The sequence below is a fragment of the Polyodon spathula genome, chromosome 11, assembly GCF_017654505.1.
Source record: "Polyodon spathula isolate WHYD16114869_AA chromosome 11, ASM1765450v1, whole genome shotgun sequence".
In the NCBI taxonomy this organism is placed as follows: Eukaryota; Metazoa; Chordata; class Actinopteri; order Acipenseriformes; family Polyodontidae; genus Polyodon; species Polyodon spathula.
This window is the reverse complement of record NC_054544.1, coordinates 15,413,193-15,438,139: the sequence shown is the minus strand read 5'-3', so window position 1 is coordinate 15,438,139 and position 24,947 is coordinate 15,413,193. Positions and strand designations below refer to the sequence as shown.

The following is a 24,947-nucleotide window of genomic DNA, read 5'->3' as shown; positions in this document are numbered from 1 at the left end:
TGATTCAGTGAAGACAAAATAAGCATACCAAGCTTCTGTAAGAGCCGTATTTCAGGTACCTTTCACTGGAGCAACCTCCTCTTTCTTTGGAGCAGCCAGTGCAGGTGCAACTTGTTCAGTTTTCTTAGGAGCTTCTGGCACTTTAAAGAATATTTGAATTTTTTTTAATTTTAATTTACTTTGTGAGTACATGTGTGAGTAAAGAATCACTGTACATATATGATGCTTGGATATACAACACATAGACATGGCAGAACTGAGTACTATCATACTGTATGTTAAGAAGATACAGGGCTCTATTCATAAAGGGTTAATGCCTGTCGAAATGAGAGCCGCCTATTTAACGGCAGTTGCCATTCATAAGAGATCATTCAGATGTATCGTTATGCCCCAACGATTTTCGCCTACGAAGGCATGCTTTAAACAAATTGAGATAAAGCTTAACGATTACATCATTAGCATAAAGTTTTCATCGGTCCTGAGCGTCATCCTGCTATTCATAAGAGGGAACGAAAGCAAAATGCTGTCGATAACTAGGAGTTATTGAACACTTTCTACAGTCAAGTTTAAACTAACGACAGCCTCGGCAGACTGTTTTTTTTAAAGACATATGTTATTACTACACTTGCTCTGTTATACAGTTTGACATACCTGTGATATCACTGCCTATTTTGAAAAAAAAGTCTGTAGCTTTATATGAAGGAAACTGTTTAATATAACTATATACTCACACAAGAACATATTCCCTGGCATAATCATTTTGAAACAGCAGTGTGAAGCGGAGAGCAAATGACAGACTGAGAATAGACAGTTATTTCATTATTATTATTTCTTTGCCGTGAAGCACAGGTGACAGAGGTCCCTTGCTTTTTATTTCTTTTACCTGTGTTCACAATAAACAGTTTGGACAAATATGCCTATGTGAACCTGTTTATTTTCATGGAGCATTACAATATACAGTATATCAGTGCTGCTGATGCAGTCGGTGGGGAATTTGGGCTTGCTTGGTATTGCAAAAAACACAGATCGAGTCTCAGTGCAAGGCTCGATCAGTGTTCGAAAGGGAGTCTTTTCAACACAATCCATTTTGTGTACAGTGTGCAATACAGTGTGCAATACGGTCTAAAACTATCACCTAATAAACTCGCCCTGATTGATTCCCTGCTATAATATAATAATAATAATAATAATAATAATAATAATAATAATAATAATAATAATAATAATTACCATTACTAGAATTGTAGTATTATTCAAACATCTTTCTACAGTGTTTTTTGTTTATTTTTATTTATTTATTTATCCTGCAGTTAAGAATGGAAATCGTATGTCTGCATATGGAAATGTGTTTACCAGCACTTGCCAAACAAAACGAAAACAAAGTATTAATTTAAAAAAAAAAAAAAAAATAATATATATATATATATATATATATATATATATATATATTATATATATATATATATATATATATATTTTCAAAATTATGACCTGTCCAGAATTTTTGGCGGATGTGATAGGGGCATTGGAATCAGGTTTTGCAAACTGCCTGCGACTGGAAGCTGCAGTAGTAGTCTACTATCGGTGGATTCAGTCTTTGTTTTTGCAGCAGCTACTGCCACCACCCAGGGAGCATTAATAATGCTGATGACGTCATAAAAAAGAGGTGGATTTTCATTCTTGAAAGACTGTACACCCATTCATAAAGTGCTTTGAGACAGTCACTGTGTGCTCAGATCATTTTCTGAATAGCAATATGGACGACTTTCGTTACTTTCAAACGAAATTCATTTTATTACGGCAGTCAGCAAGTACTTTTAAGAATAGGGGCCACAGTGTACAAAGGGACACCCTATTAATACTTTGCACAGTGTAAAAAGATTAAATTCTTATTAAAAGAGAAAATTCAAGTTATGAATCATAGAAGAACTTGTAAAAATTTTGTAAGAGCCGTCTTTCAAGTACCTTTCATTGGAGCAACCTCCTCTTTCTTTGGAGCAGCCAGTGCAGGTGCAACTTGTGCAGTCTTCTTAGGAGCTTCTGGCACTTTAAAGAATATTTCAAATTTAGCTTAGTTTACCATATAATGGTGGTAAAGAAATGCTGCCATGGACAAGCATGGACATACAACACATAGACATGACATGACTGGAAAGGTAAGACAGATTGTGTACTGCTCTTCATTAATAAGATATCAATATTGTTTGTTACTAAAATGATTTAGTAAAGACAAATTAAGCAAGAAAAGTTTTTCTTAAAGCTGGGTTTCAGGTACCTTTCACTGGAGCAACCTCCTCTTTCTTTGGAGCAGCCAGTGCAGGTGCAACTTGTGCAGTCTTCTTAGGAGCTTCTGGCACTTTAAAGAATATTTCAAATTTAGCTTCATTTGCCGCATAGTGCTGGTTAAGAAAAGTTCCATGGACAAGCATGGACACACAACACATAGACATGACACGACATGGATGGTTAATAATAGTTGATTAGGTGAGAAAAATAGGTAGTCATGCCTTCCTCAGATTTGAAATTGAAAGGGTGCACATGATGTAGAATTTTCTTTTTTTTAACATTACATCTATAATGTGGCATATTTGACAATTACTGCTAAAGGTTTTTTGATGTAATTGCACTGTTGTAGGTTTCACAATAAATGCAAAATTAGTCAGTATTAACTACAAAATCAAATATACATGGTATACAAAAATATCACAGTAGATAGACAAATACTCAAATTAATGTTGGCACATCCCAGCAGATCATCATCAATGTGTTGTGTGATATCTGCATTTGCAATTGAATTGTCTACAGTATGTCCAGTAACTTAAAAACCTAAATGAATCACTATATTCTCTTTCACTACATTTGTATTCTAGTGGTTCAACTGGTAGCATACAGTTTACATTAAAAAAAAAACCAAAGACATCAAAGATTATCAGCAAGATGCTGGAAGAAATTAAGAAGAGCTTCTCATGAACATGTTGGTGGAATGGCAAGACAATAAAGTTCTGTGTTTGATGTTCACATAGGTCTTTGGGTATACCTTTGTAAATTCAGTCACTTTTCAGGCACTTTAACGACAGTTACAAAGAATTAGACAGAAATACAAAACACACAATAACACAGTGGACAGTTATAGAAATGCATTGATGCTGCATGGACTTACAGTACAGCACACAGCCTTGAAATGACTCAGAAGGTTGACAGCTGAGCACTGTACCAAGTACATTAAAAGGACATGACAACTAAGTTTCTTGAAATGATTGTTTTGGAATTGTTAAAAGAAATTTATCCAGTACCGCATTCCTTTGAATTTAAGACACCCATGAATTTAAGATGCAGCCCAAATTCACCACCCTCAATTTCAGGAAGAAATAAGACATCAAATAAACATGCCTATTTACAAAGATATAACCTCAATTACACATGCATAGAGACAGTTTGTGGCTGTCTGCTGCCGCACAGCATTACAGTTATGAACTGCTTCTCATTTCCAGTCATGATTAATAGCACCTGTTTTTCTCACTTTTTGTGATTGCCGTGTCAAAAAATACGGGGGTCTGATCAGCATTTCCAATCTGTTCAAGCCTAAACGAAACACTGAAATTGTAAAAGCGTCTCTTCAAATTCTTCAGGAAGCTAATGATGCTGCTTTGAAAACGGCTTACATTCGAAGGAATATGGTAAGTATGTTATAGTTATGAAATAGCACACTGTTGTAGCTGACACAACATAGATTCATTGGCTTGGTGTAGTCAAACAAAGCAAGGAGGGAAAGCTTTGTTTTAAGTACCTTTCACTGGGGGAACCTCCTCTTTCTTTGGCGTCGCCACCACAGGTGCAACTTTTTCAGTCTTTCTGGTGGCTTCTGGCACTTTAAAGAGTATTTGAAATGTAACTTAATTTACTACATAGTGCTAGTAAATAATTACTGGACAAAGATGCTGCTTGGACATACAACATATAGACATTACATGACTGTACGGTTGAAAGAATTGAGTACTATCGTACTGCATGTTAACCTAGACACAGTGTACAAAGGGACGCCCCTTTAATACTTTGCACAGCGTAAAAAGACAAATAAAGCAAAGAAAGTTATTGAAGCATAGCAGAACATGTAAAGCTTTTCTAAGAGCTGTATTTCAGGTACCTTTCATTGGAGCAACCTCCTCTTTCTTTGGAGCAGCCAGTGCAGGTGCAACTTGTGCAGTCTTCTTAGGAGCTTCTGGCACTTTAAAGAATATTTCAAATTTAGCTTAGTTTACCATATAATGGTGGTAAAGAAATGCTGCCATGGACAAGCATGGACATACAACACATAGACATGACATGACTGGAAAGGTAAGACAGATTGTGTACTGCTCTTCATTAATAAGATATCAATACTGTTTGTTACTAAAATGATTTAGTAAAGACAAATTAAGCAAGAAAAGTTTTTCTTAAAGCTGGGTTTCAGGTACCTTTCACTGGAGCAACCTCCTCTTTCTTTGGAGCAGCCAGTGCAGGTGCAACTTGTGCAGTCTTCTTAGGAGCTTCTGGCACTTTAAAGAATATTTCAAATTTAGCTTCATTTGCCGCATAGTGCTGGTTAAGAAATGCTGCATGGACAAGCATGGACATACAACACATAGACATGACACGACATGGATGGTTAATAATAGTTGATTAGGTGAGGAAAATAGGTAGTGATGCCTTCCTCAGATTTGAAATTGAAAGGGTGCACATGATGTAGAATTTTCTTTTTTTTAACATTACATCTATAATGTGGCATATTTGACAATTACTGCTAAAGGTTTTTAGATGTAATTGCACTGTTGTAGGTTTCACAATAAACACAAAATTAGTCAGTATTAACTACAAAATCAAATATACATGGTATACAAAAATATCACAGTAGATAGACAAATACTCAAATTAATGTTGGCACATCCCAGCGGATCATCATCAGTGTGTTGTGTGATATCTGCATTTGCAATTGAATTGTCTACAGTAGGTCCAGTAACTTAAAAACCTAAATGAATCACTATATTCTCTTTCACTACATTTGTATTCTAGTGGTTCAACTGGTAACACACAGTTTACATTAAAAAAAAACAAAGACATCAAAGATTATCAGCAAGATGCTGGAAGAAATTAAGAAGAGCTTCTCATGAACATGTTGGTGGAATGGCAAGACAATAAAGTTCTGTGTTTGATGTTCACATAGGTCTTTGGGTATACCTTTGTAAATTCAGTCACTTTTCAGGCACTTTAACGACAGTTACAAAGAATTAGACAGAAATACAAAACACACAATAACACAGTGGACAGTTATAGAAATGCATTGATGCTGCATGGACTTACAGTACAGCACACAGCCTTGAAATGACTCAGAAGGTTGACAGCTGAGCACTGTACCAAGTACATTAAAAGGACATGACAACTAAGTTTCTTGAAATGATTGTTTTGGAATTGTTAAAAGAAATGTATCCAGTACCGCATTCCTTTGAATTTAGGACGCCCTTAAATTTAAGATGCAGCCCAAATTCACCACCCTCAATTTCAGGAAGAAATAAGACATCAAATAAACATGCCTATTTACAAAGATATAACCTCAATTACACATGCATAGAGACAGTTTGTGGCTGTCTGCTGCCGCACAGCATTACAGTTATGAACTGCTTCTCATTTCCAGTCATGATTAGTAGCACCTGTTTTTCTCACTTTTTGTGATTGCTTTGTCAAAAAACACGGGGGTCTGATCAGCATTTCCAATCTGTTCAAGCCTAATAACGAAACACTGAAATTGTAAAAGCGTCTCTTCAAATTCTTCAGGAAGCTAATGATGCTGCTTTGAAAACGGCTTACATTCGAAGGAATATGGTAAGCATGTTATAGTTATGAAATAGCACACTGTTGTAGCTGACAAAACATAGATTCATTGGCTTGGTGTAGACAAACAAAGATGCTGCTTGGACATACAACATATAGACATTACATGACCATACTGTTGACAGAATTGAGTACTATCGTACTGCATGTTAACAAGATACAGTGTACAAAGGGACGCCCCTTTAATACTTTGCACAGCGTAAAAAGACAAATAAAGCAAAAAAAGTTATTGAAGCATAGCAGAACATGTAAAGCTTTTCTAAGAGCTGTATTTCAGGTACCTTTCATTGGAGCAACCTCCTCTTTCTTTGGAGCAGCCAGTGCAGGTGCAACTTGTGCAGTCTTCTTAGGAGCTTCTGGCACTTTAAAGAATATTTCAAATTTAGCTTAGTTTACCATATAACGGTGGTAAAGAAATGCTGCCATGGACAAGCATGGACATACAACACATAGACATGACATGACTGGAAAGGTAAGACAGATTGTGTACTGCTCTTCATTAATAAGATATCAATACTGTTTGTTACTAAAATGATTCAGTAAAGACAAATTAAGCAAGAAAAGTTTTTCTTAAAGCTGGGTTTCAGGTACCTTTCACTGGAGCAACCTCCTCTTTCTTTGGAGCAGCCAGTGCAGGTGCAACTTGTTCAGTCTTCTTAGGAGCTTCTGGCACTTTAAAGAATATTTCAAATTTAGCTTCATTTGCCGCATAGTGCTGGTTAAGAAAAGTTCCATGGACAAGCATGGACACACAACACATAGACATGACACGACTCTTCAAGATATGCATTGATGATGCATTAATATTAATTATGTAATGACTGGGATGGTCGACACTTAATAGATACGGTGTACCAAATAAATATCACTTTGTTCTGCTTAAGTATATTTTATTTTATATTTTGCATTGCATTACATAAAGATTAATTGGGTTACTTTAACAAAATTGGTAATAATATGTTATAAAGTGAATGTGGTTAAATGTAACACTATCCTTATATGCTGCATTACAAATGGAAAAAGACAGTGTTCCTGTTAAATCATTATCCAGTATAGATGTAACTGAAGTCACAAGACATACTAAAGCACATAAATGGAGACATGTTTTGCAGTGATGTGTATGCAACGTATTACAGGGCTTCTGCACGTAGAATGGGTTCACCTACAGTCACTTCATTTACTCCCTGCATAAACATATATAGTTTATGTCGCTATATTGTTATCCTAGTAGGTAAACATGTAAAACAAACACAGCAAATATAACCAGCAAGATGCTGGCAGGCATTAAGAAAGTGGAATGGCAAGACAAAGAATTGATGTGTTTGAAGCTCACACTTCACTCAGAATAATCTGGCAGCGGCCACATCTTAGATATTTGTTTGCAAAGAGCTATAGACAGACATATAAAGCAGAAAAGACAAGAAACAAAAACATGGACAATATAGTTCACCATATCCTAAAAATACATATTTTATTGTCATCATCTCCAACTTTGTAAAAAAAGTTTTTCCATTAATTAATTTAGTTATTACCTCAAATAACATGTAATAGATAGCATTTTATTTTTTATATACTGTATATACATATATACTGTAGAATAAATATATGATATATATATATATACGTATATATTAGATCTATCTATATATATATATGCTAATATATATATATTTTATATTATATAATATATATTATTATATAATTAAGTGATATAACCCCCCCAGTGTATTTCTAACTTACTATTGATGTATATATTTTGTTCTTACTACAATTATTACAATTACTAATGTTAAATTGAATATTTTTAGAACATAATAAGATTGTTTAATTTTGATTTAAAATTAAATTTTAAACCAAAGAGCTAGCTTACACAATGTTTTTTTTTTTGTTTGTTTGTTTGTTTTAAGTAGAATAAAAAACAGTTACTATTCCTTACAATAAATAACATTGTGATGGTTTGATCTGTGACTCATTTTAATATTTTTAGTTGGATTTTTGCTGTAATCTATTGAACACACATGACTTGGTACAGACAAACAAAACATTAAGACAAAAAAAACCCCACATATTTTACATTTGCACAAACATAAAAAAAAATACAACTAATGAACGGACATACAACATATACTGCACTATATGGCCCTATGTAAACATTTCTATTCGTATGCGCTATATAGTGTATAGCTATACCTTTAGCAGGAGTGACAGTTTCTTCTGGAAGAACTGGTTTTGGTTTTTGAGCTGGTTCAGGTTTTCCAGGTACAGTCTTCCTTGGCTCTTCAGGAACTTTAAAGGATATTATTGAAGATGTGATAAAAAAAAAAAAAAGTTCAAAGCAGCCAGAAAACATTCAACAAGTGGACATACACACATTTTGACAGAAGCATTTTGTTTTAAAGAAAATGACAATTCACAGTACCGATAACAAAGACACACACAAACATACATCAATAAGCTCATAGCCATTATCTCATGGCTATGTTTATAAATAAACATAAAGAAAGAAATGATGAAATAACATAAAACAAAACCAAGAAGGTACGACATAAATAGCAGACTTTTTTTTATTTATTTTTTTATCGCAGACACACAGCAATACCTTTCACTGGTGCAACCTCTTCCCTTCTGGGAGTGACAGCAGACGGGACTTCAGGTGTAGCTTTCTTTTCAGGTACCACTTTGGCTTCAGGTGCAACTTTATCTACAGGTGTAACCTTTTCTGCAGGTGCAACCCTTGATTCAGGTGCTACTTTGGTTGCAGGTGCTGGTTTCACTTCAGGTACAGGTTTCTTAATTTCTTCAGCCACTTTAAAGACATCATGTTTTTTTTTAGACAACAATGGCCATACAAGGATTTAATATGAAAATGATTAAGATGTTAACATGAATACGTACTTATAAAGTATACTGAATTTGGAACTTCCAGCACAATTAACAGGCATTAACAATGTCAGACACTGCTTCAGCGCAGCAGACACACATTTAAAACTACTCTCAAGTAGCACAAGAACTGTTGAAGCATTTAAAGATTTTTTTTTTTTTTAGTAACAATCTATAACATTTATGTCTTTAAAAAGAGGCTTTGATAATAGTGTAAGAAAGCTTAAAAAAAAAAACAATAAGAAAAAAAACCCAGAAAGATGTAAAGTAAGAAAGCTAAAAGAGCATACAGACAGACAGACAGGCAGATGTATATCAATAGACAGACAACAACTTTTAAGAACAATATATATGACCTGGCACATATATTGACATAAAACATGCAAAGTTGACATGGTGTGCAATAACAAACACAGTATTCCAAACACCACATTCGTCTGTACCTTTAGTAGGTGCAACGTGACCTTTAGCTGGAGTAACAGCGGGTTCAGATACAGGCTTCTTCAATTCCTCAGGTGCTTTGAAGAAAATATATATATATATATATATATATATATATTTTTTTTTTTTTTCATGGTGAACATTATAACAATATCAACAACAGAAATGTTACAAAAAAACTAATTGTCATATGAAAGGTGCAAAACATAAAACGAAATACAAGCAAATTAATTACTACATAAAGCTTCGAGACTGATTATGTTTGCAGTGTCATATGCCACTGACATGTTGAGAGTGTGTGTGTGTGTGTGTGTGTGTGTGTGTGTATACATAGATGATACATATTTCAAAGCCTTCAATAAACATTTACTATGAAGACTGAAAGCAACAGGGTAGGAATGAAAAATAGTTTCTATAATTTTGTTTTTATATTCTAATGCTAACTAGCAATCCATGAATAATACATACTAAATATCATGTTTTTGTGTAGCTTGCAGACTGTTCAGAAGCAATAAAAGGTTATTACCTTTAAGCATTACGTATTCCATAAATCCAGGGGTCAAAAAGTCAAATGCAGTGTTTGTGAAGGCAATATTCTCTGCAAGCACTAAGAAGTCAATAACTTTACTCCAAGTGATATTTAATTCCTAGAAATATTGGCATGCTGATTCTAAGTCTGTTTATAGGTCTTGGTGTATCTAGGCTCAACATAAATGTTGTTATATGCTGTATAAAATGGAATGCAACAGAATAACTAGACACATACACATGAGTAATAACGACACACACACAAATGAGAAATAACTAGACACACACAAATGAGAAATAACTAGACACACACAAATGAGGAATTACTAGACACACACAAATGAGAAATAACTAGACACACACAAATGAGGAATTACTAGACACACACAAATGAGAAAAAAGTAGACCGACACAAATAAAAAAAATGTAGACCGACACAAATAAGAAATCCAAGTATCAAGCAAGAGTTTACATAGACTCTAGTGTTCTTAAGAACACAACATTTATTGTACTGAAAATGCTGAGTTAAAACGCACATTGGAGACACTTGGCACAAACAAACAAAAATATTTGAAAGAGATGCGCAGATGTGCAGGATGTTAAATTGCCAAACGCACAAGACAAAAAAAAGTCATTGTACCAGTTGACACTGTACCTTTTGATGCAACATGGTCTTTCTTTTCTGGTTTATCTTCTGGTGTAACCTCTGATACAGGCTTCTTGGCAACTTCAGGTACTTCAAAAATAGCATTTCATTTCAGTAAAGGACATACTAATATTAGTATTTTAGAAAAGATGAACTCATGTGAATGCTATAAATAACACTAACACTGATTAATTCTAGCAAGGACAAACAAGTGATTTGTAGGTACAACCTAGAAAATGTTCAAGAATTAAAAAAAAATGTAAATCTGATATTAGTGAACCCACTTGTGCTTAAAATTGTAAATGTACCTTTAGCCCCAGCAGGCTCGTCTCTCTTTGGTACAGCAGCAGGTGTAATTTCTTCTGGCTTCTTTGAAGCTTCAGGAACTTCAAAGAGATTAATTTCAAATTAGAGAAAAGTTGCCAAAATGATTGCGATTTGTTCAAGCGCACATGCAGAAGCATGTTTTTTTTATGTATTTATTAATATTTAGGAAGACATAGAACTGTACATGTAACAAAAATAAAAATGGAAAACTCCACTTTTATATAAACAAAAAGAGTCGTGTCTGTGTGATCTGTTTAGAACACACTGATAGACACACAAAACATGACGGATTATATATTAGACAATAATCAGACATACAGTAACAATGCAACATCAGTTTACACTTCGATAAGCGCACATACAGTACAGAAGACAACTTGCTTGTGCTGAGACAAAGCTATTAGTTGCTTTATAGCAAAGAAGCAGCGCAAACACACAGACAGGTGGGTAAGCAGCAAGTGCTAACACAAGAAAAGCTACGTATACATATATCCGTGAGACACAAGTGCTATAGCCTTTACAGAGCTCTACCTTTTTCAGGAGTTGTGTATCTTCCTCCTACAGTTGTTGCACTGACTGTTTCATCTACAGGCACCCTTGAAACTTAAAGACACATTAAAATGCTTTACGGATTTGTGAGTGAAAGATAACATAAAAAATACCAAAATCAAATTACAAATATTTAATAAATACAAAATACATGTACAACAGAACATGTTATATCATTATTTTGGGTGCAGATAAACTGATGGTCTGTATTCCTAAATAACTGATTTTGATCATTAAACATTTAAGTAAATAGAAAGGTACATTTGACACAAAATACAGAACCATTACACATACAATTTACGGAGGTGAATCTGAGATTTACAAATATTAGCACGCACAAACCAACCACAGCTTTAATTTAAATAAATGAAGGAATGTACAATTGTTGTACTACATGCATTACGACACACATTTTTGCTTGTGTTTTAGTATAGTTTTTACAGATAAAAGATGTCTACCTGCAGGTCCAGAAACTTCATCTCTTTTAATTATAGTAGCTTGTACAAATTCTTCTTCAATTATCCTTCTTTCAGAGTCTGGCACTTTAAATGACAACAATTAACGGTAAGAATCACAGATATATACTCAATAAAAGCTAACCGATATTAGTGACATTTCAAAGACAGACACAAAAACAATATCATTCTGGTGTTGGAAGTACCATAAACAGACATATTAAAGACATTCTGTTAAATCACAACATTTACTAAGATGATAATCAACTAATATAAGTCCTAATCAAAGACATGAACTAAAAGCTTATTAGTGGAAATCTGAAGAGTTTTGTGAAAGGTTAGTGGTGGCAGAGATGAATACACATCAGATAATTAAGATGATCATTATGGCTAATACCTTTCCTTGTAATGAGCTCTTCAGCAGCATACTCAATAACATTAGAAGTCACATCTATACAGGAAATACAGGTATGTATTAATTTTAAAATATATTAATTACTGTATAGAGATATGTTTTGTATTTTGACCTTTTAACCTTTAATTTAGCTTTCTTACCTTTGGTGATTACTGTAGATGGTACGTCTGCATCATGTACTCCAGTATCAGGAACATCTAAAGAATATAAAAGTTTTGTATTTTTTAATATATAGAAATCTATCAATTACAATGCGGGCTTTAACATTTAAAGAGTTTATAACCTTGATAAGCAATTTTGTTTTTTTTACTCACCATATTGTTTTCCCAAAGCAATTTCTGACAAAGAAAAAAAAGAAAAAAAACAAACAAGCGTTTTACTTTAAAAATATGTGTTTAAGAAAAAGAAATAACACTGAGATGTTTCATAATGTATTTCTGTACAAACCTTTGCTGGACAAGCAGAGTTCAGCAGTGCTTTTGGCCTCACCCCTTGGCTCCAGTCGCGCAATTACAGAATAAACACCTAAAATATTGTAAATGCAGGAAATTTAATCGGCACCCTTTCATTAGTTGTTCCAAAAATAAATGGTTAACTATTACTTTCTATAGCACATACCTTCGTCGTCAGCAGTTACAGTGTGGATGGTCATAAAATGACAACGCTCTTCCTTTCTAAAGTTGTATTTTGAACTTTCTTTAAGCGCTGTAGCGTCTTTGTACCATGTAACAATCGCATCATCGAACGAAACCTCACACTCAAAGGTTGCAGATTGATTCTCATTGACAACAATGTCCCGGATGGTCTTGGTGAACTGGATTTGTTGAGCTGTAACAAACAAGGGAAGTTGAAACATTAGCTGACTTCATGCAAGAATCTTTACAAGGGTTTTAAATAATAATAGTTGGATTGAAGAGTCCACTACAATTGGTTATGCAAGTCAAAATTGAAAAGGAGCAGTGTCATAGTAGTAACTATAGAAATAAGTAGTGTGAGTCTAAAGAACAAACTGTTGGCACTTGTTCAAAAGTAAGAAAATCAAATCAAAAAGTAAACCCAACCATGTTCAAAAATGATTTGATGGCCAAAATTGAAATAAAATACAAGAGTAAAAAAGAAAGAAAATCAAGATTCAAGAAGGCTGTGAATTATATCCCCAAGGCAAGAATGAAAAATGCAAAAGAAGAGAAGAAAATGTTCCAGAATGTTCAGCCGTGGTAAACTGGTTAATGACTGTTAAAAATAATGATAGGCACACATGGAAAAAGCGGTTAAAATGTGAAGACTCAACACTATGATGATGCCGATGATGAGTTGTTAGACTTCCTAACTGCAGGCGATTATCAGTTATCAATACAGACCTTCCACCCTAAAATCAGCAGTGGTCTCAAGGCACTCAAATCTGCAGGTAAAACGTCCTTGGTCTTCTGGTGTTAGGTCTTTAATATAAAGTTTCTGTACTTTATCAGTGACATCAACTGTGTATCTGTCATGTGCCTCTATCAGCTTTCCATTTTTTAACCACTCTGATTTTACATTAGGTACTGAGAACTGGCAAGCCAGGGTACCCATCTGGCCTTCCTTACCAGCTAAGCTCTGAAGATGCTGTTCCACTACAGGTTCTGTAAAATAACAAAAAAAAAGTAGTTTAGTATTTCATCCAAGAGAAAGCTTGTATAGTACCAGTAATACAATATTTATGTACAACAAGCTGCTAAAAAACAACACTTACCTGCTACAGTCAATTTAGCACTTGAAATGTGTGGACCACAGACAATACGATAGTTTCCTTGATCCTGTGTTTCACAGTTATAAATTTTCAGTAGATGGCGGTCACCTTCAATGCTTATGTCATACTTTTCATCAGTATCCAGTTTTGCAGTTCCTTTATACCAGGAAAGCTTAATCTCAGGATAGTTTATCTTGATCTCGCATTCAAATACTGCATCCTTATTTACTGTAACAGTCTGATCTTCAATGTCCTTGACCAGAATGATTGGCTGAAAGCACAAATAGTTGATCATTTCCTTTCACAATTTTAAATCAGTACAGGTTTTTGTTCTAAAGAATATTACTTTCCATACCTCAGTTTGTGTCATTCTTTGTTGTAGAAAAGAGACAAGTTCATCAAACTCCTGTTCTTCTACAGGACTTCTTCCCTCCAGTTCCTGAACCACAGATTAAAACTATTAATGAACTGACAACGAGCACATACTGTGTAGCACATTTCCTCTGCAAAGGAGATATTAAATAACATTGTAATATTATTTACCAGTTGATGAGTTTCCTCTCCTTTCAACTTTTTGAGCTGCTCAAGTGCTTGCAGAAGACCGCGATAATCTGTGATTCCATACATGCGGGCATATTTCTCATACTCTTTGGGGTCCACATTTCTCAACAGCTCTACAATATCAATGTCTTTGTCTTCCTCTTGTTCCTTTTGTTTGGAAGGCACCCTAAAGAAGGAAGAAGGAAAAGTATATGTATTTAAATCACATTTCAGTAAAGCATGTTGTCAATTTTTAGGATTGCAACCATATGTTTGTCTTGATAATAATTCCTAGCAATACTTTACACATACTTCTTCAGTTTTGCCCGGAAGTCGGCATCAACTGTTAGTTCTTTCCTTTCCTCAACCTCGAGGTTGGTACTGCATTCGATTTCACCAAACTTGTTTGTTGCAAGACATCTGTACTGTCCTGAGTCAGTTTTGGTCACTTCTTTGATTTCAAGTTTTGCCTCCTGACCCTTCTGCTCTACAACAATGCGTCCTCCATGGTTGATTTGTCTCCATTTGCCTTTCATCCATTTAACATTTGGAATTGGGTCACCACCAACTTTGGCAATAAAAGTAGCTACCCCCTCTGAAAATGAAACAGAACCAAGCATTGAGCAACAGTTCCTTCCAGCAACTGAAAACATAATTAGATTAAAAACATAAATATAGAGATGTTAATATTATTTTATCTACACTTACTTTCTGTCACTTTGATACTCTTGGGTTCCTCAATGAAGAATAAGTTGTCTAATTTTGCTGGCTTTGCTGTTGCTGGTGCAGATAATCCTCCCACAGCTTTATCTAAATCAGAATGTAACTCAATATTTTAATACATATTATATGAATTACTGAACAGATAACAATGCGTAGCTTAGTTAAGAAGCAGGATGAAGTTACCCTATATTTAATAACATGCAATATAAAAACCCAGTTTCTCAAGAAAGTTATGACGGGTGTAACATTAGATGTCTAGTGCTTAGTTACATGAATTTAAAGGAAGAAGAAAAGCAGGTTCCTTCACAGAAGATATATGATGGTATGTATCTCTATCATTGTTTTATTCAGAAGATAAAGCAAACTTTTAAACAGATATACAAAATTAATGCACAAAATAAAGAAATGGTGTTGAAGTGATCATGATAATGGTCAAAGCAAGTATAAGATGTAATTAAAAGAAAATAAGATAAAATGAAAAAAGAGCTTTAAACTATCATTGCAAGAAAGCAGTGCAAACTGGATTATATACCGTAATTGCACTTTACCTTTTACGTTTACTTGTGCCTTGCAAGATTCACTTCCGGCCTCATTTGTGGCCTTACATACGTAGTCACCAGCATCAGTTTTAGCAACTGCACTTATTTCCAAAGCAGATGTACCATCAGTGAAAGTAATTTGGCACTTATCAGAAGGTTTAATTTCTTTCCTGTCCTTTTGCCAATGAATCTTGATAGGGTCGGATCCATGGACATGACAGCTTATCTGCAAGCGTTCACCTACATTAACTGTGACTGGTTTAAGAGGCAGATCAAAAACTGGAGGTCTTTTGAGTTCTGAAATTGAAAACAGCATAATGACTTAATGACACAAATATGATAAGAGAAAATGAGTGTCAGATATTTTATGCATTCAGATGATTTTTTAAAAGCACAATGAATATATATTATGCAACTGAAATAGTAAAACAGCAAGAAACTGTTTGGTTAACTCATACAGGTACAGATATTGTTACACATCTCACACCATAGAAGCAAAGGGGTTTTAATATAGTATTTTTTATCATGAGAAGCAATCTAATTTATGACATAAATAATACCTTAAGAAAACATTATTATAACACAACTAAACTAACCTTTAATAAGCACAGACACATTGCATGAGGTAGTGCCTGCTTCATTCGACACCTTGCAAGTGTAAGAACCAGTATCTGAGAGTCTAGCTTTCTTTAGGCACAGTTGTACAACATTGCTTTTAAATGACATGTCATAACTGTCAGACAGTTGGATTTCTTGGTCATCTTTGAACCAGCTTATGTTCATTGGTTGGGAACCAGAAACACGACCTTCCAACTTAATGATTTTTCCTTCTATGTCTTCAATTGATTCAGAAGGTTTCTTGGTGAAGGTAGGTGGTACTTTACGTTCTGTAACAAACAAATAAAACAACAGATTAATTTTATTCGCAAAAAATGTATTCAGGTTTCAAGATATTATTTTCTTTCTTTTTTTATGTAATGCATTAGAAGACGTTCATAAAGAAAGATGTTAAAAATTAGAAAAATGCATCCCTACTAAGCAAGATCCAATAAACAAGAATACTTCGAAAATGGTTGAAGGGTTTTTTAAAACAAGTAGAAGAGTTTTAACTAAATAAATAATATATTATTATAGAACTGGTATGAAGAAATTAAACCCAAGATAAAGAAGGGGTAGAACTTGTAAGAACCCAATACCTTTAACTGAGACTTGAGTTGTACAAGAATCCTTCCCCATATCATTACTGGCTTCACAAGAGTACTGCCCAGAGTCTCCCTTATCTGCTTTCAGAATGGTCAAGCGAGGTGTGTCATCAATGCAGGTGATCTTGTAATTTCCTGCGGTTCTGATGTCCTTTTTATCCTTTGACCAAGTGACTTTGATGGGTAAAGATCCAGTCATATGGCACTCAAGTGCAAAACTGTCTCCCACAGTAACTTCCAGTGGCTCTAGCTTTTTGTCAAAGACAGGAGCAAACCTGGGTTCTAGAAGTTAAATGGAAGAGTAAAAGAAGACTTAGAGATCGGCAAAGGTCAACAGTGCTTTGGCTTATTCAAGAAAGATATCAAGATGAGCTTGTTAAATTAAACCACACATTTTTTTGTTATAAAATATATATAAAATCCAACCAACCTTTAACTGTAAGTTTGGCTCTACAAGAGGCACTTCCAATAACATTGGAAGCTACGCATGTGTATTCGCCAGAGTGTTTCATTTCAGTTTGCGCAATCTCTAGGATTGCAGTGTTATCAATTAAGGATATTTTAATGTCATCTTTTTTGGCTAAAGATTCACCATCTTTAAGCCAAGACACTTCAATAGGAGATGACCCAGCTACACGACACTCAAATTTAACTGGAAGACCTGCAGTCTCCTGAAGACTCGTCATTTTTCTTGTAAAGGTAGGTGGTGTTTTGACATCTGCAACAGAACAGTTAAGCAATATAACAGTTAAAAATACAACATGAAGAAATTAGTTTGGTAAAATGATAAAGAAGAAATGATAAGGTCAAGTTTTTGAAGAAAGATGTTGATGAGGTGATCACCTTGCACATTCAATGAGGTATCTGAGGATGCAGCACCTATATGATTTTCCGCTTTGCAGATGTATTCTCCAATGTCATTTTTGCTAACTTTGCTCAGTTTCAGAGTAGCAAAGCTGTTATTGAATTCCATTTTGCACATAGAAGTAGCTCGCAGTTTTGTATCTCCTTTATACCATGACACTTTAATTTCAGGGGTTCCTGCTATTTGGCATTTCAAACACACTGCATCTCCAACAGTCACATCCATTGGTTCCAAATGCTGAACAAAATAGGGTGGTTCTAAAGCACAAATAAATATGCATTAATTAACTGATACATTCAACCACTTAGTAATTAATACATTGCAAGGCACACTGACATTAATGGAAACAAACCTAATATTGACACGACTGCTTGACAGGTATCACTTCCTGCTTCATTCACAACTTCACAAGTGTATTTTCCACCACAATCTTTGTTACTTTCGAAGACTTCTAGTATGCAGGAGTTTTCTGTTGTAGTTATATTGAATTTTTCTGAAGATGTGATTTCTGTACCATCCTTATGCCATTTCACTGAAATATCTGGGGTACCAGAATATGTGCATTCAAGAAACAGGGACTTCCCTATTTCAATACTAGAATCCTTCAATTTCTTCTGGAATTTTGCTGGTTCTGGTAAAATAGTGCACGAAGAAATTAGATCACATGTCTAGAATAATGAGTGTGGCGTTAAATATGACATCTCCATTTGTTTATATATATATATATATATATATATATATATATATATATATATATATATATATATATATATACATTTAGAAAATGAGTCAAATTATATTTTTATATATATAGAAAGATATGTACAACATATCGAAAACATTTGGTATAGCTTTGTAACCCGATCTATATATATATTAAATTTATATTATACTTAATATAATATTATAAATGTATATAAATAAAAAAAAATGTAATGACCAACCTTTCACAAATAGGTTTGTTGTACAACTCTCTTTGCCAGCATCATTGATGATTTGACATGTGTATTCACCACTTTTTGATGTGTCTACTTTGAACAATTCCAGAGAGGCTGTTGTTCCCTGTAAAGTTATTGCACAGCTCCGCCCAGACATTATTTCACTGCTACCTCTGAACCATTTCAATTTTAGTGGAGGGGTTCCGCTTACAATTCCTGTAAAACTGATATTAGATCCAGGCAGAGCTTCTACTGGCTCAGGCTTCTTCACAAAAGTTGGAGGTTCTAAATAAGAGAGAAAATAAACCTAATTTTTGCTATATTGGATACACAATTTCAAGAGCTCAAAAAAGATACAATAACAAAAACAAAGATTAACAAAAGTAAAAAATAAGATTTAGAATAGTGAGACCTTAGCCTCAATCTTGAAAATGTACTGACCTTTTATAGTCAAAGAAGCACTGCATTCATCAGCTCCAGCTGTATTTTTTACTGAACATTTGTACATTCCAGCATCTGACAATTCAAGAGTATCAACTTTCAAAGTACATGTATTGTCAGTAAATGTGAGGTGATGCTTTGCTCCTTCAACAATCTCTTTCCCATCAAGGAACCAAGAAACAGATAATGGTGGAGAACCAGACACTCTACACTCCATTTGGGTTGCTGCACCCAAGATTGCATTTGTATCCTTTAACTTCCTTGTGAATGAAGGAGGGATAACTTTATCTGTTGAATAAATTGTAATAAGTGTAAACTCCATATACAAAACAGGCAGCCTGTACAATAATATGGAATAATGGTGTTAAAATACACAATAACAAACCTGAAACAGTGAGGGTTGTTGTACAGCTGTCGCTGCCAACATTATTCTTGACCTCAAATGTATATTCGCCTGTGTCACCTTTTTCTGTCGACAAAATTTTGAGGGCTGCGACATTTTTGGAAAGGGTCATTTTGTATTTCCTGCCAGAGACCATCTCATTACCATTCCTTAACCATTTTCCCTTAAGTTCAGGTGTACCAGATATGGTGCATTCTAAAGTCACTGGATCCCCTGCTGTTACACTTATTGGTTCTGGTTTCTCCACAATTGCTGCTGGTTCTGTAAAGTAACATAAGACATATCTAGTTTATGAAATTTAAGAACAACAAAAAGAGGAACACATTGATACTAGTAATATGTATTTAAGAAACTGAAAAGTATTTTTATACTCTCACTAACCTAGAACAGACAAAGAAGCCATGCATTCCTGCATTCCAGCGTCATTTTTTATCTGGCAAATATATTTGCCAGAGTTAGCTGTGTCTGCATTGATGATGATTAGAGTGACCAGATTGTTTTCAAAGGAAATCCTGGTATTATCACTGTCTCTTATCACATCTTTGTCTTTGACCCATGACACAGTAATAGGCTGTGAGCCTTTAATCGATGCACCCAAAGTCACTTCTTCTCCAGTAACGGCTGTCACATTTGACAGTTTCTTCACAAACACTGGTGGCTCTGAACAATTTAAGAAGATTAAGATCATTAAGATGAGTTTGCAACAGAAAAGGAAACTCTTAGCAAGATTTTCTCATCAGCTGTACTAACCTTTGAGCTTAACCGTGCCAGTACAACTGTCACTTCCCACATTGTTTGCTGCTTTGCATTGATATTCACCAACATCTGAACCTTCCAGATTTAAAATGTGGAGAGTAGCATGACAGCCCTCGTATGTGACCTTGTACTTTTTACTGTCTTTAATTTGCCGTTTGTCTTTATACCAGGTTATTTCAAAGGGTGGAGAGCCTGAAAGCTCACATTCAAGGCTCACATCTTTGCCTTTTATACCCTCCACTGGTTCAGGGACTTTGACGAAAACAGGTGGGTCTACAAAATCAAAAGGAATTGTATGTTAAAAAATAAATAAATAAATAAATATACTGTACATATATATATTTTTGCTCAGAAACATTACTTGTCAGTTTATTATATAATAGATCATATCGGTATTAAATGTATGTATTTTCTCAGAATTATGTTTGTCTATACTATTCCTTTCAGTATTATTTAGCTCTCTGTGGAGAAAAGCAGTTACTAAAGGTTTGTCCACAGACATTATCAATTCCTATTAAGCTAAAAGTACATGCTTGGTGGCCCAACTACAAAATCATCCTGCAAGAAAGAAGGGCAGATCACAAACCACTTTTCTAACAACTGATACGCAAACTTCAGCCTTTGAATATGAAGGACGACCATGTCAGAAAGCTACTGTGCACAAATGTTAATATAACCATTTGTGAAAAATGCAAATTAAAAGAGTCCTCAGATACACTTCTGACCTTTTACTGTAACTGCAGTGCTGCAGCTGTCACTTCCTGCTTCATTCAGCGCCTCACAGATGTAGTCTCCACTGTCTTCAAGACTGATATTTTCAATCTCAAGAACGGCCAGAGAGTTTATGAAGGATATTCTGTATTTTTCACTTTCAATGATTTTACTGTCATTTTTGAACCAAGAGATTTGGATTTCTGGTGATCCAGTTACTTTGCATTCAAAGCGAGTCTGGTCTTTTGGTTTTACTACCTTTGAAGACTCCAGCTTCTTAACAAACTTGGGGGGTTCTGGGAAACCAAAACATTAAAAGATAAGTAAGAATAAAGAAAGAAAATTCAGTATACTGTGCAATTAAAAAAAGATTGTGCTGTGGAACAAGAAAAGGATTAGTTTGATTAAACACATTCTTAACAGAAGAATTGCATTTATTACATAATACACCTGAAATAAAAAGACTGGTGAAATGAATTATTCATGGTCAGAAACAGAGGGAGAACAGTTAGTGATGTATTTGAAAAAAAAGAAGAAATTCCAAACCTTTCACAAGCAACTCTGTTGTACAGCTTATTGTATCAGCATCATTGCTAACTTGGCAGGTATAAACTCCCCTTTCAGAAACTCCAACTGAGTAAAGATCTAAATAGCATGATGACCCTTCCATTCCAACAAAATATTTCGGGCCGGTTATGATTTCATTGCCATCCTTTAGCCATTTTACAGCAAATGGAGGTGTTCCTTTTAAAGTACATTTAAAATGCACAGTAGAACCAGGAAGAACTGTCTGGGCATCTGGTTTCACCACAAAACTTGGTGGTTCTAAAATGTGTTCAGAAAGAAAATATACGCATTAAGAGAACTATTAGATAAATAGTCAATTCACATCAACGAGAAAAAAAGTTAACTCTTCAATAATGTTCCAGTAAAATTAAATATTTCTGACCTTTAACCATTAAGGTACCACCACATTCACTACTTCCTGCTTTGTTCATTAGTTTGCAAGTGTATTTTCCAGCATCAGTCTTCTCTAACTGATCAATCTCCAGAGAAACGGTATTGTCTTGATAGGCAAGATTATATTTTGTTCTACCAGATATGATGTTGCCATCCTTATACCATTCCACACTCATTGGAAGAGAACCAGAAACTTTGCATTCCATGCGTAAACATGATCCTAAAACTTGTTGTATTTCTGACAACTTTTTTAGGAATGATGGAGGAATTACTTGTTCTGTACAATAAAGAAAATAAGAAGAATGATTTTATATTCACAATTTATACCACTAACTTATATATTAAAAAAATAAAATGTTCAAATATGTAAGGTACCAACCTAGGACAATCAAATTCACTTTGCAACTGCTGCTTCCAATGTCATTACAGACCTCAAAGGCATATTCCCCACTATCCTCATTTTTTACAGATTGTATCTTAAGGCTTGCCACATTTTTCACAAAACTCATTTTATACTGTCTGCTGGGCATGAGTTCCTTATCATCCTTGAACCATTTTACTTTAAGTTCAGGTGTGCCAGCCACAATACTTTCCAAACTTACAGGATCACCTACAGTAACACTTACTGCCTTTGGCTTCTCTATGATTTTGGCAGGTTCTATGATTTAAAAAAAAAAAAAAAAAAAACATAGTAAACATAAGTAAAATAAAGAAAACTGGTAGGAACAAAGTTTGAAACAAACACTTTTTTTTTTTTTATCTTAAACAAACCTTGAACTAATAGTGTTGCAAAACACTTCTCCATTCCTGCATCGTTCATAACCTGGCATGTGTACCTCCCACTGTGACACGCTTCTGCTACACATATGTTCAATGTTGCAACATTGTCTTCAAATTTAAGTTCAATATTAGGGCCTTCTAATACCCAGTCTTCATCTTTCTGCCATCTTACAGATAAGGTAGGTGACCCAGTAACAGTGCACTGAAATGTAGCGGAACTTTCCAAAACAGTGGCAATATTTTCAATCTTCTTTACAAATGACGGAGGTTCTAGTTTTTGAATAAATAAATACATTAATGCATGAATGCATTCCAAAAAGGTTTTTAAAAAAAATTAAATGTTTATTATATAAAATTATCATAACATGTCTGACCTTTCAAACTCAGCTTAGACCTGGATAAGCAGCTTCCCACATCATTTGCTACAGTACATTGGTATTCACCAACATCTAATGCATCACATTTGAGTATATGAAGGCAAATACGACCATTCTCCTGTGTAATTGTATGCCTTTTACTGGTTCGGATTTCTTTAGCATCCTTATACCAGGTAACTTCAAATGGAGCTGTACCAGTAACTTCACAATCAAGCATAACATCAGAGGCTTTCACAGCTTCAAAAGACGTCAGTTCCTTTTTAAACACTGGGGGTTCTGAAATTACGAATATTATATTTTTAGTTTTGATTAAAGCACTGGACATATGTTGTCAAAATATGCTTATCTCTAACTACTGACCTTTCACTTTTACTTCAACAGTGCAACTTTCGCTACCAGCTTCATTGTGCGCCTCACACACGTATACCCCACTATCTTTAACCTCAGCACCAGTTATTTCAAGGCTCACCAGAGGGTTATCAAAGGACATTTTATACTTGTCACTGGAGCTTATTTCATTGCCATCTTGGTACCAGGAGATTTTTATTTCAGGAGTGCCTACTACCTGGCACTCAAGCATTTTGCTTTGTCCTGGTTTTAATATTGCTACATTCTCAGGCTTCTGAACAAATGTTGGAGGTACTAAAAAAAAAAAAAAAAAAAAAAATCACATAATTGCCTAATTCAACTTTTTTTTTAAATTAAGAAAGAATGAACATTAATTTTAATGCGAGTTAAAAATATATAAACCTTTGACAAAAAGTGTTGATTTGCAAGCCTCTGATCCAACATCATTACTGATCTCACAACTGTAATCTCCTGAGTCAGAAACACTGACAGAAAATAACTCCAGCAAACTTGTCGTGTTGTCATTCCAAATGGAACAGGTGGCTCCTGATACAAGTTCCTTGTTGTCCTTAAACCATTTTATTGACAATGGAGGAGTGCCATTGACTAAAACTTTCAGCTGCACCCTAGATCCGGGTAAAACATCCTTCGATAAAGGCTTTTCTATAATGGTTGGCGGCTCTAAATTATATCAGGGGGAAAGGTATGAAACATTTTTTTAGATATTATATTTTTGGTTTAAAAAATGAAGTAATGAAAGGAAAGAAAATAGGCAAACCTTTTACAGTTAAGTGGCCACAACACTGCTCACGTCCAGCTTTATTGGTTGCAACACAAGTGTAGCTCCCACTGTCTGCACTATCAAGGCGAATAATTTCCAAAAATGCTGTGTTTTCATATAATGTGGATTTATATTTTTCACTAGCCATTATCTCTTTGTCATCCTTGTACCATGCCACACTCAGAGGAAGAGAGCCAGACACAAGGCATTCCAGATGGGCAAAAGACCCTTTGATGCTGTCCACTGGTTTCAATTTTCTTGTAAATGATGGTTTGATAATTTGATCTAGCCAACATAAAACAAGGAATTTCAGACAAACCAATATTAATCTTAAATCTTTCACAAATGTGCTTTGGATTTTTTTTTTTTTTTTATGTTTTTACTAACCTAAAACTGTGACGGATGTTGTACATGTGTTGCTGCCAACATCATTGGAAACCTCAAACATGTATTCACCACCATCAACCTTTTCTGTCGAATGAATCTTTAGCGTGGAAACTTTATCTGTACTGAGGATCTTATACTTTTTGCCTGATGCCAGCTCTTTGCCTCCCTTGGACCACTTAGTCTTTAGTGCCTTGGTACCTGAAAACCTACATTCCAGAGTGGCTGGGTCACCAGCAGTAACACTAATAGATTCTGCCTTTTCAGTTATGTTTGCAGGTTCTGTGATAAGCAGAAAACATTAAAGATTTTAATGTTAACATAATTATTCAATATATCTTCATTTGTATTTACTAAATCCACA

At 34.6% G+C, this 24,947-nt stretch overlaps 1 protein-coding gene across 1 annotated transcript in view; it reads right to left on the bottom strand.

Moving 5' to 3' along the window:
• Positions 1 to 24,947, bottom strand: part of ttn.1 (titin, tandem duplicate 1) — a 172,421-nt gene that overhangs the window by 99,964 nt on the left and 47,510 nt on the right. The window contains exons 54-100 of the mRNA XM_041263764.1: positions 24,587 to 24,865; positions 24,197 to 24,484; positions 23,821 to 24,099; positions 23,431 to 23,712; positions 23,068 to 23,346; positions 22,685 to 22,963; positions 22,293 to 22,571; positions 21,903 to 22,190; positions 21,500 to 21,778; positions 20,968 to 21,249; positions 20,237 to 20,515; positions 19,868 to 20,146; positions 19,469 to 19,747; positions 19,084 to 19,371; positions 18,649 to 18,927; positions 18,057 to 18,335; positions 17,683 to 17,961; positions 17,270 to 17,557; positions 16,834 to 17,121; positions 16,234 to 16,524; positions 15,647 to 15,934; positions 15,084 to 15,185; positions 14,688 to 14,970; positions 14,379 to 14,562; positions 14,191 to 14,274; positions 13,839 to 14,106; positions 13,468 to 13,728; positions 12,725 to 12,934; positions 12,554 to 12,631; positions 12,421 to 12,444; positions 12,247 to 12,303; positions 12,089 to 12,142; positions 11,695 to 11,778; positions 11,219 to 11,290; positions 10,669 to 10,746; positions 10,370 to 10,450; positions 9,189 to 9,263; positions 8,465 to 8,671; positions 8,056 to 8,151; positions 6,457 to 6,537; positions 6,147 to 6,227; positions 4,455 to 4,592; positions 4,145 to 4,225; positions 3,788 to 3,868; positions 2,276 to 2,356; positions 1,966 to 2,046; positions 60 to 140 (exon numbers count right to left, since the gene is read on the bottom strand). Coding sequence (XP_041119698.1) covers positions 60 to 140; positions 1,966 to 2,046; positions 2,276 to 2,356; positions 3,788 to 3,868; positions 4,145 to 4,225; positions 4,455 to 4,592; positions 6,147 to 6,227; positions 6,457 to 6,537; positions 8,056 to 8,151; positions 8,465 to 8,671; positions 9,189 to 9,263; positions 10,370 to 10,450; positions 10,669 to 10,746; positions 11,219 to 11,290; positions 11,695 to 11,778; positions 12,089 to 12,142; positions 12,247 to 12,303; positions 12,421 to 12,444; positions 12,554 to 12,631; positions 12,725 to 12,934; positions 13,468 to 13,728; positions 13,839 to 14,106; positions 14,191 to 14,274; positions 14,379 to 14,562; positions 14,688 to 14,970; positions 15,084 to 15,185; positions 15,647 to 15,934; positions 16,234 to 16,524; positions 16,834 to 17,121; positions 17,270 to 17,557; positions 17,683 to 17,961; positions 18,057 to 18,335; positions 18,649 to 18,927; positions 19,084 to 19,371; positions 19,469 to 19,747; positions 19,868 to 20,146; positions 20,237 to 20,515; positions 20,968 to 21,249; positions 21,500 to 21,778; positions 21,903 to 22,190; positions 22,293 to 22,571; positions 22,685 to 22,963; positions 23,068 to 23,346; positions 23,431 to 23,712; positions 23,821 to 24,099; positions 24,197 to 24,484; positions 24,587 to 24,865 — 8,934 coding nt within the window. The remainder of the gene's footprint in view (positions 1 to 59; positions 141 to 1,965; positions 2,047 to 2,275; positions 2,357 to 3,787; positions 3,869 to 4,144; positions 4,226 to 4,454; positions 4,593 to 6,146; positions 6,228 to 6,456; positions 6,538 to 8,055; positions 8,152 to 8,464; positions 8,672 to 9,188; positions 9,264 to 10,369; positions 10,451 to 10,668; positions 10,747 to 11,218; positions 11,291 to 11,694; positions 11,779 to 12,088; positions 12,143 to 12,246; positions 12,304 to 12,420; positions 12,445 to 12,553; positions 12,632 to 12,724; positions 12,935 to 13,467; positions 13,729 to 13,838; positions 14,107 to 14,190; positions 14,275 to 14,378; positions 14,563 to 14,687; positions 14,971 to 15,083; positions 15,186 to 15,646; positions 15,935 to 16,233; positions 16,525 to 16,833; positions 17,122 to 17,269; positions 17,558 to 17,682; positions 17,962 to 18,056; positions 18,336 to 18,648; positions 18,928 to 19,083; positions 19,372 to 19,468; positions 19,748 to 19,867; positions 20,147 to 20,236; positions 20,516 to 20,967; positions 21,250 to 21,499; positions 21,779 to 21,902; positions 22,191 to 22,292; positions 22,572 to 22,684; positions 22,964 to 23,067; positions 23,347 to 23,430; positions 23,713 to 23,820; positions 24,100 to 24,196; positions 24,485 to 24,586; positions 24,866 to 24,947) is intronic.